Source organism: Catharus ustulatus, chromosome 13, assembly GCF_009819885.2.
Source record: "Catharus ustulatus isolate bCatUst1 chromosome 13, bCatUst1.pri.v2, whole genome shotgun sequence".
NCBI classification, from domain to species: Eukaryota; Metazoa; Chordata; class Aves; order Passeriformes; family Turdidae; genus Catharus; species Catharus ustulatus.
The window spans coordinates 13,049,310-13,060,993 of record NC_046233.1 but is presented as its reverse complement, the minus strand read 5'-3'; the positions used below and the strand labels follow the sequence as shown (position 1 = coordinate 13,060,993).

General features: G+C 37.8%; 1 protein-coding gene across 2 annotated transcripts; it reads right to left on the bottom strand.

Moving 5' to 3' along the window:
• Positions 1 to 5,208: 5,208 nt before the first annotated feature.
• HESX1 (HESX homeobox 1) lies at positions 5,209 to 11,670 on the bottom strand. 2 transcript variants are annotated; one of them, XM_033071697.1, is made up of 6 exons: positions 11,585 to 11,669; positions 9,723 to 9,827; positions 7,233 to 7,508; positions 6,920 to 7,125; positions 6,520 to 6,621; positions 5,209 to 5,572 (listed from the first exon to the last, which is right to left on the bottom strand). In XM_033071697.1, exons 3-6 carry the CDS (start codon positions 7,444 to 7,446, stop codon positions 5,474 to 5,476), a joined length of 621 nt encoding a protein of 206 aa, XP_032927588.1. In that variant the 5' UTR covers positions 7,447 to 7,508; positions 9,723 to 9,827; positions 11,585 to 11,669; the 3' UTR covers positions 5,209 to 5,473. The 2 variants fall into 2 exon arrangements, with proteins under 2 accessions (XP_032927588.1, XP_032927591.1); XM_033071700.2 differs by having other exon boundaries at positions 5,370 to 5,572; positions 9,723 to 9,824; positions 11,585 to 11,670.
• Between the last annotated feature and the right edge of the window lie 14 nt (positions 11,671 to 11,684).

The window sequence follows — 11,684 nt, the reverse complement described above, 5'->3', positions numbered from 1 at the left end:
CAGGCCTGACATGGAGCATTTGTATAAGTGCAGAACATAAATTCGGTGACAAATGTTGTGTAATTGGAAGGATCAGTCAATCCCCTGCGGGCATCCCCCGCAATGAAATCCGCAGAGCTCCTGCGCTGTCAGTTCCAAATCCAGCCACGAGAGGGCAGAAGCAGCCCAGCACTTTTCTGGGCAGGTCAAATGCAGACTAAAACTGCTCAGAATTTATGATTTTAAAGCCTGTTTTCATATGGAAAAGCCAAAGAAATCGTGCAGAACACTTTATCTGCTCTTTTCTTAATTTCCTTAACATGGCATCATTCATAGAAATTGAATTCAAATATATTTTGAAGTATTACTATGATACATACAATAAAATTCTAAAGATGAAAAGTATGAAATCTATCATTAAAATATATTTTTCCATTTTAATTTCATATATAAAACATAATTTGGTTGTACAGACAAGAGAATTCCCCTTTAGACAAGAATCTTGAAATTGTGGTCAGGCACTTAAAACCTTAGAAGTAGTAAAATGTCAAGGACTGGTAAAATAAAAACTCAGTTCTAAGAGCAAGGAAGGATCAGAGAAAAAGAATGTACAATAATGGAGTTGATGCAAGGTTATGGATTTTTTTTTTAAAGGTCACAATGAGATAATGAGTTTGAAACATAAGCAGTTTAAAAATTGCAAAGTCCCAATACTTTATAGTGATTAATAACAAGGTTAATGACATAGATAATTGTTAATGAAGGGGACTATCATATACCACCTGCCTACATCTGTCCTTTTAGCTCCAAATTGCACAAGGTTAAGGAAAAGAGTAACAGACTACACTCAAGGTGTTCTCATGCCATCCTAGTGGCAGAGGAAAATCAGGTTTAGGAGCTAGAAGAAAAAAATCCTGGAATATAAATGCAGGAAGAAGGAATACTTACTTCCCTTTCAGTCTAGGTGTTGTACCAGTTTTACTGGTCACACATACACATCCTTACAACACCCCAAGCCAGATGATTCTGCTTGAAATTTAATATCAAAAGCACTACTTGCACCTGTGAGATTCCACAACATATTCTGTCTGCTCAGGATGCTGAACTTTACACCCACTGATTCACAACATGGATAAAACCACACAAAATCTATCCTTTTACTCTCTTTTTTTCTTTTTACTTTTTAAAGGCACAAGCAATGCAGTACTTATTGTGTCACTCTAATACCAGTCCCACAGCAGATCCATGTGATCAAATATAAAACACATCCAGGGGTATGAAAGTCATTGGCAATTACACCTAGCTACACCAAAGCCAGTATATCCTTAAACATTTTTGATCATGTTCATACCTCCTTGCTTAATAAACAGTGTCCTGCAAAAAAAAACAGGTATTAGAAGAAATCCAAATTATTGCTGTTTCTAGACTCAGCAAGTACAGGATTAATTTCCCAACTTGCTTGTCAATCTAAGAAAGCAAAACTTCAGTGTGCCATGCAAAGCAACACTTCACTCTTCCTGGAATTCTGAAAATACTGCTGGTCCCACCAATATCAACTTTGGGTGCCCAAAATAGACAGACTGGTTTCCATATTTCCTGTATAGCCCTTTTCTCTTATGTCACACAAGTCCAGGCACTATTCCCCCACAAAAGAATCTACAACTAAAGGCTCTCCAGCAGCCCTGGATTCCTTTCCCCCACCAACAATCCCGATTGCCCACTGTGATCACAAGAACTCCCTTTTTGAAGCAATCAGGTGGGATCCTTATGCCCCCTTAGAGGCTGAACAGCCCCAACTCCCCTCATATCATGATTATTATTACTTTGGCTTTTTACTCTTTCATTATCAAATACATACATAAGATATTCTAAATCGCTCATATAAAATAACAGAATGTGATTTTGATTCAAAATTAATCCATTACACGAATAACAGGACATGAAATAATAATTAAATTCAATCACTATAGCTCCAAAGTATTTTTGAAAATAAAATACCTTACATTTCCCATATAAATACGTATTAAGTCCTTTAAAATAAAGGGACGAAGATCATCAACCTAACAATTAATAGGAAAACTAAATCAATCCTAGGAATAAAAAAAGTTGGTTTACAACCAATTTCTATGAAGCTTTGATTTTATGATTGTTAGCTAAACCTAAGAGTTTATCTCAATCATTTAAGATTAGCTAATTTTCATGTTAGATGAACTGAAGGCATTTGCAAATTATTTTACACTGCTTTTATGCAAGGTTTCTGTTAAAATCTAGTTGCCTAAAAAATGCTGGATTATTTTCAAAACCACATTTCCTTTTAATAACACTTTAAGCAGTGTTAATCTTCTTACATACAACTATAAAACTCACAGGTTTCACCTCTTCAGAAGTATTTCCAATATAAAACTGAATAAGTAGAAAAATATAGATGCATACACACACAAAAAAAAGAAAAATCATAACACGTAGTTTACTGGTGTGCTGGTTTGCTATTTATAAGCACAGACTTGCCAAACTAAATAATTGCAAATTCGAAGTTAAATGACAATTCAATGAATGCTGTTTAAACCTGGGCTTTTGATGCTAACATTGAAGCTTCAAAGAGTGCTGTTATGTATGCTTCAAGTAACATCACAACAGAACTTGGGGAGCATTGCCTATTTGGTATAAATTACTGTCAATCTGCTTTCAGACCATAGGCATAGCTCAGCTTTATTGGACAACACTGGGCATTGCTGAAATTTATAGTTAGAAAAAATTAATATGGAGACAGTAATTAAGAGAAGAACATAAATTCAAAACAAATTATTATGCAGCCCAGCATCCCATTTAGGGTCACAGGTAGTAAACCTATCTCAGGAAAACACTAGTAGAGTATTTAGGCCCCACTACAGTCAGAGGCCCAGTATCAAGCCTAAACTGTGTGAATGACAGCTTGATCATATTGAGAGGGATCTTTGCTAGAACAGTTTTCACCATCTTAGTCAACGTTATCAGCTTATCCCAAGGGTCAAATGATCACTGGAGCCACAGCAAGGACACATGGCTGGAAGCAAAGGTTGCAGCTTCATGAGCTTAAGCCAGAACTAGAACAAAAGACTGAGATTTTTCTGTGTTCTGAAGGGCAGAGACACAAACAGAAACACTGCAAGGCAAAGCATGCAGGACTGGATTCCAGCATTCAGGGTGGCCTCTGCCGACAGCCTCCCCCAGGGCTGCTCCTGCTCAGGAATAGAACTGTCACATACATTGCCAAGGGAGCCCTGCACATTGCCAGCAACGACAGGACAAGGACCCTGTGAAGTCCAGACTAATGCTTTTCAAGGTGGAAAAAAATTCAGCTGTATTTGAAAAAGTGATGGGCACAATTTAAACCCATGCTGGTCAAAGTAGGTATAAATGTAAAGTGAGAGGTGCTTTTTTGACTTCCTGATTCCTTTACTCTGGGAAGAACAAACTAAGCCAAATGAAGCAAATAATGCAACTCTGTTTTTAAATTCTTTCCCCCTTAGCACAGTGCGAGACACTCCTAGCACCTCACACTAAAGATCCTGCTGGTAACATTCGCTAATGGAGAGCAGGATACCAGGACTGGTGCTATTATTATTCTGCTACTATTCTACTGTTTCTCTTAAATTGCCCTGTCAGACTTCCATCACTTGAGACAAGTTTCATTATAGCAGACATTAGGTGTATTTAGGTACTTGCCAGATAATAGAGTAAGGTTCTTAAGCAATCAATCTATACAGATTAGTCTAATCTGTTGTGTTGGAAACTTTGTTTCCAGAAGCAAACTAGACAATAGTTTCAGATTACCTGCAATAAGGTTAAACTATGGGCAATACATGTTTTGAGGTGTGAAGAAAAACAAAATTAAAGAATGCATTCCCAATACTGCCTTTGCCTTAACCAGATTTGGCAGGTATCTGAACTGAGATTTCAGTTTCTCTAAAAACTATTCCTAATGGATCTGGCTCCATTTAAACTGCTTTACTTGTGGTTCTCCTAAGTATTTTGGAATGCAGGATACAACAGAATTCAGTCAGGAATGTTATTTCCTAAATCCAATAAAGCACAAAAAATAATGTTTCAATATCAGATAAAAGTTTGTTATTTCCATATTAAAATAAAATTTCCAGGATCAAAGTCAAACAATTCAAGATTTTAAGGATTCTGCATAAAAGTGAAGGCGATGAGCCAATGAAGTCAAAAACATGGAAGGGCCAATATCTGTCACCCAGTTCTAAAGTAACACAGTTGTTCAGTGATATTTTTCAGAAAATATAGAAATGTTTTTTAGTTAAACTCTTATAGCTCAAACTATAATTCAAAATACTAAGTGAGGACTGTCAGATCATCCCTCCCTTTAGCTTTTCCTAGTATGAGACTACATAAAATGATTTTTTTTTCTATCACCCATTTTCTCAACTTACCTTTCATGCTATTGGACAACAGATATGGATACAAGCATGAAGAAAGCAAGAGCAATACATTGTTCATTAGATAATGTAGGGTTTATGTCTAGCAACACAAACACAGGCTGGAGCCTCACTCAAGGTCACCAGCACTTGAGGGCTGTGCTCAGAGCTCTGCTGAACAAGGAACAGCATAAACCTGTACTTACAATGTTTCTCTGCATTGTGGCCATGAAGAGTTGGGTGGGTTTCTTTTGTATATGGCTCTCCTTACTTCAGGCTCAATATCAATTATGAGGATAATTAATTTTCATGTACTGTTTGATAAAAATGAATTCAACATCCTAAAATTAATGGCAGGATCTGGATATCTGGTCTGGTCCCCACTGATCTGATCCCATGAAATGACATTCTGTCATTAAAAGATAATAGCACAAATTCCATAACTGGAACACTCATACTGACTAGAGAGGAGATAACCAAGTTAAAGAATTAAATAGTCGAATAACCTAAATTAATTACAATTAAATGAAAATATTATAATTGTCAGCTTCTTTTAACTGAGCAATTGTTAAAATTGAAGTCAGTTGAATATCAGTCCTTTGATTGGCAACACCTTTTCCTAAAAATTATGTTCTTTATGAAAACATCATATTCTTTATAAATAAGCTACTTAAACTCCAATGTGACGAACTGTTTCCAGTAGTAAAATCTATTTTGCATGTGGTTTATTTCAGACTTGAAACAGACTTCTTCTAAAACCATAAAGCTTTGTCCAGTCATCTGCAGTAATTCATAGGAGCTGAAATTCTTGTGCAACCTAGGGTTTGTTTTGCTTTAAACTGCAAAAATATATCAAAATCTCTGAAAATACTTACTCAAATATATAGGAAAAGCTCACTTCTTCCACAAAAAGTAGATTATAATAATACTTCAAGTATGTACAGTTTATTTGAATGAAAATTATAATAAACTTTCAAATCTGGGCATAAAATCATAATTACTATATCATTACTTAATACAGGTTATGAATAATTCTTCATTTTCTGTACTAGTACTGTAACAGCAAGCCATCCTTCCTTCTACTCTAGCAGGTTGGAGGTGAAAGTATTTTTCACCATTAGAAACTGAGATTCTCTGTGTGATCTTTTCAGCTTTGCACGACGGTTCTGGAACCAGATCTAAAATGGAAAGAGAAGGGATGCTTTTCAAAAATACAGCAGTGGAAGCAGAATAATATTTAAAACTTAGAAGTATTCAAACAGCATGACAATATTTAGTGTGATGACAGCAGTTTGCAATTTCAATATAAATTTAAAATCTGCAGATGACAGCATGTAGCTACCTGTTACCTGTAATTTTAACACCACAGACAAAGAAAATAATATCCCCAGGTTACCTGGAAAGTGAAATAGCTCCACTGTAATTAATATAAAAACTGGCAATAAATTCAGGGACAGAATCAGATCCTGAACATCTGGAATCCACACATATCTTATGGTGCTATTTCTTCAGCTGCTTAACTGTTTGCAGCATCAAGTTTCCCATCAAGCCCAATATAATACTTGCAATAAAAGCCTGATCAACAATGAAGCGAAGCCCAATTCCCATGTTTACAGTATGCTTCTTATCACACTGAACCTCTTGTAAATCAGTAATTAACATCCCTGAACAGATTTTGCTTTTGGCCAGATAAAAGACATAGGTTCAAACCCTGGTTTAACGCATCTGTGCTCTGCTGGCAATCTCACAAAATATGCAAGCAGTCACAGAAATTATGTCCACACCTATTTCAAATTTATTTTTCAAATATGGTGACAAACAAAATATAAAAATTATTTTAAGGAAATGATCAAGTTCTGTACATAATATTTAGAGATTAAAAGAGCAGATATTGTGGAAATACTATAATGATTAATACCTCATCAGTGCTATGGAAGGCTTTAGATTTCAGAAGGAATGCAATGGTTTCCATTTCACAAATCATGGAAGGCATGTTTCATGTATATACATTGATTTAAATTGAGAGTATTAACATTCTCATTGCTGCTATCAAACTACTTATGTATATAACCAGAGCATATATATAACTGGAATTAAAGAAAAGTTCAAATAAAATTTTAATTACCTGGATCCTGTCTTCATCTAAATCTAATTTGCGAGCTAACTCTTCTCTAATATCAATGCCGGGGTAGGAGTTCATTTTAAAAACATTTTCCAAGACTTCAATCTGAGGAGATTAAAACACACTTGTTGAATAGTTATCACTATGTTCATAGCAGTAATATATAAAATAAATAAAACAGCAGCTTAGTTTGTTCAACAGACTTCTGATCAGTGTTTGCACAATTCTGATTCCATGCATAAACACTGAAATTAGCAACATTCCTGTTAATTTACACTAGTTCCTGATTACATTTCTCTCTGTAGTGGTACATTACACTGAATTTACCAACTGTTAGAGGTTTCTTCTAACATTTCACTGAACTCATTGTTACTCATTTGTTAAATGCTAAGGAAAGTCCTACCTGGTTCCTAGTGAATGCAGTTCTTGGTCTTCTACCCCTGTACCAGCTCAATTCTCGTTTGAAAGACAGCCTTTCCGTGACTGAAAAATATTTTTCACATTTCAAAACTTTTTCCTCTTGCACTGGATCACTTCTACCATGAAATAATGGATTTTCATAGCAAACAACAGGGATTTGCAGATGGGGATTACTGTCATCACCTAAAACTAGAAAGAGCAAGAAAGGAGAGCTTCAATTTACTGATTTGCTGCAGAAACATGCCAGTATTTTTAAAAGGTAAAAGCTTAAGAGGTTACGGAATAGGCTGACTTACCCAAGCTGGTGCATGCATCCATCCAGGGTCTGTGAGGTTTCCCAGCTGGAATGCCATCTTTTTTCTGCTCCAGTCCCAATATACTCTCGATTGAAAACGAGCACTGAGTGGTTTTACTCTCTCCAAAGCCGGGCACCTTGTGCAGATCCGGAGAGGCCGCTGTGGTGGCAGCACACAGCGAGGGGCCAGCCATGCCTTCCCCCTCAGCCAGCATAGCAGGGGCACTGGACTTGCATTTCTCCACAAGCCCTCCTTATAGCTATGTTGACAAGGGGGCTGGATTTGCAACGTCATTAATTAAAATCTTTTATTAGAAAGTTTTAGCATGTCAATGAAAACTCTCCCACCAAGAGGCACGAGGAGTTAATTGTTTATTTGTTTGCAAGTAATTAGCAACTAATGGTGACACTAGGGGGGCCACCAAGGGGGACAAAAAGTGTTATCTCTCCTAACCAGAGCATCGACTTAACTTTCTCAAAAGAAGCTGTGCACAAATATAGTACTTCTCTTTTATTTGAAATCATTAATGTATAAAATCAGTTTTTTAAAAAACTTTATACTCTAATGGACTCCACTTACCTAAACATAGAAGCATGATAGGAAACCAGTCAAGTAATAAGTAATCTCATTTAAGTGAATTTCCTTCCAAGGAAATTTAAAAAATAATCTCTTAATGCTATTAGGGTAATCCCGATGAAAATGCCTCTGTTTTTTCATATGCATATGTAATGGTGAACGTGGTCAATAAAACAACAATAGCTTTTGGCATAAGGCACTGTGCAGTGGGTTGGCAGTGTTGTCAAAGCTCAGTGTAATTGCCTTCCAAGTGCCTGGATTAGTTAATAGGAACAGTTGCACCAACTATTTTAAATAATTCATGCATTCATTTTTCTTATTAAAATAACTTTGTTGCAGCCTTTTTGAAACATACCAGATGTGAAATTTCCTGATAATTCTTCACTACAGAAAAGCAAAAATTCAAGTAATAGAAGCAGTACACTCAAATTTACAGGTTTAAAAGCATCCTTTTTCTTGTAGATGTCTCTCCCTCCTTGAAGGTTTATAGCAAACAGAAGTATATTTAAATCCTACAGAGCCAACACTTAGAATCACAAAAAAATGGAGTAATGGGAAGAAAGGAGATAAAGGCCTTGTAATGGGGTCCGAAATCTGATGGAATTCTGATTGCATCCCTTATAAAGGAAAAATCAACTATAAAATTTTTATATTCAAGTTCATCTGTCAGTCACACAGCAGTTTACATCACATGCTCAAACCCAGCTTTTGGTTCAGGACAAGAAAAGGAGGAATTTCTGCAGAGACACTATAAAATCAAGATTTGTCCAAAAACAACAGGCAAAAATGTAAACAATATTTTAATATCAGAAGGAAAAGTTACCCCTCCTACTGGCCTGACTCTGTGTTGTACAGTAAGATTGTTGTCAAACTAAACTACTAAAAGAGTGACAAATCCAGAAGTGACCTTACCAAGGACACTTCTCACGCATATCAATAGATCTTGAAGCAGCATGCATCCACCTGCAATGTTCTCTTGCAAGATGAGCTCCAGTCACCATTTATAGACCTGAAGCCTTCTCTTGAGAACTGTATTTCATTGTTTTAGCCAATACTACCTTGCAACCCATTTGAAATTACCTGTAGACTTTTAACTAAATACCTTGGTAGGGGCAATTAGAGCAACACAGCAAACATTAAGCTGGGAATCCTAAGTAATCAATAATAGGAAAACTCACTGCTCCTTGGATATGCAAATCCAATCCTCTTACAGCACCACATACTTGGTGAGGCAGCAAACTAATCTCCCTTTCAGACTTTGCACCACTGGTTTTTGCCCAGGGACAGTGGAGCTCATCTCTTTAGTAGAAGAAGCTCTGGTTCTTCAGATTTGGGAAACTCCAAGGGCTGTTTACCCCAGCTCAGGAGACCACACCCAGAGCTCTTGGGAGCTTTGGTCTGAGCCCCAGTTCCAACTCTTGCTGCCTTTTGCTCTTCTCACCCATTGCTACTCCACTGCTGGGTCAACTTCCACTAGAGCCTGGGCAATAGTTTTTTTCAGCTTTTAGAAAAAGCTATAAATGATATATGTTATCTTTCTTGATTACTTATCACACTCAAAAAATTTTCACCTCACTTTTCCCACAACCTCTTTACCCAGCAGTATTTCACCACCTCAGAAGTCATGTTGCATAAAGCTCTCTTTCAAATATGTTTTTAACATGAATAACAAGTGTTATATTCAAAGCCAAGTTCAAAATTCCCAGGTTTTTTAACACAAGAATACCTCAAAATGGTAACACAAATTGTCACAAAACAAAAGCAGTTAGCTATTTCTTGGTTGAAGTAAAAACTATTTTGACACAGGAAGATTGAGTGAATGCAGGTAAATTCAAAGTTAATCCAAGGCTGCCACTAGTAAAAGTATGAGAAACAGTGTGCTAAAAAGTGGGACACACTGCAAATAAAGCCTACCTTATCCACACAGCTTCTTCTACCCTCCAGCAGAGGCAAAATGTTCTCTCCAAAAGGGCACACATCTGGAATTCTCTAAAGATCTGTTCACTGCTCTTCTCCCTGCTGACAAAGGGCCAAGTGTTAATTCCCCACATTTTAAAGGCCTCTTAGTAGATATTTTGGAGAAAAACAACAAAATCAAAACAAACAAAAACCAACACCCCCCCCAAAAATCCCCAAACCAAAGTAAAAAACCAACCCCACAAATCAAAAAGCCCAAGCAACAAAAAACACCTCACATACTCACAAAAGGTCTACAGTGCTGAAAACAGCATAACACTAAAACCACAGCAGAGGATGCAGAGGGATTCTTCAATTCATTACTATCACATTTGTTGCAGTCAAATTTGTAGGTCAAGTAAAACTTTTGGATGCCACTTACAGCTGCAAATACACAAAGCTAACTAAATCCAATCCAGGTAAAGTTACTACCTTCCTGAATTCCACCGGGAAAATGATCTTACGGTACAAAACAGAGTAGTTTTTTACAGGACATTGCTGTAAAGCTTGGTCACAAGTTAACTGTCTCACAACCAGAAAGCACATACATTTATAGGTCATGAACCAATGTTAATGTCCTGTCATGTGGTTGCACATACAAGACTTAGTCTTTAAAATACTTCGCAAGATAACCCTGAATTATTACCCTTACTGACAGGGGAAGGGAGAGGTGCTGTGACTTGTTTCAGTCAGGTGAGTCACCAGCTGAGCTGGTAAATTAATTGACTGAACAGCATTAACTTGGAAATGTCTTCACCACTCCCTACAGGGAAAAACAAAAGAATGCAACAATAAAAGAACAAAACAAAACAAAATCACCACCCAACAAAAAACCCAAACTAACAAAAAAAAGCCACCTCAAAAATCTTTGTTTGCAATTTAACACACCAGCCCTGTCCTTAATCCGTTTTTAAAGGTAAATCATAACCTGATACAACATAAAGAATGGTCTCCACAGCAAGATTGCACAATCATTAATCATTTGCTCTGCTGAATAACTTTACATACTTTCTAATCTGGCTTTACACTGAATTAATCTGGTCCCAAAAAGGCAAATATCGTCAAGTCTACCAAGTCTTGCTCTCTAAAACTAGCTGTAAGGAGGTGGGGAGATTGCAGCTAGGTGGGGGCCAGACTCTTCTCCCAGTTAACAAGTGACAGGACATGAGGAAACAGCCTCAAGTTGTGCCAGGAAAGATTTAGATTGGATATTGGGAAAAGTTTCTTTACAAGGTGGTCAGGCACTGACAATCACCACTCCTGGAAGCGTTCAGAAGATGTGAGGATGTGGCACTCGGGCACATGGTTTAGTGGTGAACACAACACAGGCTCACTGATCTTAGAGGTCTTCTCTAATCTTTGGGATTCTACAATTCTAAGCCATTTCAGAGCTGAACCAGTTCACAAGTCCAACCACCGATCTGTTTTGACTCCAGTGAGCCCTCACAGTAGTTCTAAGCATTCTAAATTTGCCACCAACCTATAGCACCACACTTAATCAGTCTAACAGAACAGAGATACTATCTTCTAATATCTAATCTCTCCTGTCTCAGTTTATGGCCCCTTGTCCTCTCACTGCAAGCACAACAAAAGTGAGTGGCCTCCACATGGAAGGGATAAGAGGAGACTTGCCAAAAGCGATGCTCCACATAACATGGGAAGAGTGCCAAAGATGCTCCATAGCGGCAGGGACCCAACAGGCCTCCCCCGCTGTGGAGCGGCCCCCACGGTAATTGTGAGGAGAGGACAGCAACCCCCGGAGCACAGGCAGACAGGGCTGGGAGGACACTTTGCTTGACACCCATGAGCTGGGCAGTCACCTCAGCAGGGACAGGACCCCGACTGCCTCCGCTCCGCTCCCCACACGGAGCCGCTCCACGGACGCCGTCGGAGCCTCCGCTCTGAGGGGCCGCGCCACAG

Excerpts from the sequence above, each read along its gene's own strand:
- HESX1 (XM_033071700.2), bottom strand. The coding sequence starts at position 7,446 with ATGCTGGCTGAGGGGGAAGGCATGGCTGGCCCCTCGCTGTGTGCTGCC. Across the intron at positions 7,126-7,232 it reads GGATGCATGCACCAGCTTGG|TTTTAGGTGATGACAGTAAT; the intron begins GTAAGTCAGCCT and ends TGCTCTTTCTAG. Across the intron at positions 5,573-6,519 it reads TAGATGAAGACAGGATCCAG|ATCTGGTTCCAGAACCGTCG; the intron begins GTAATTAAAATT and ends TTTCCATTTTAG.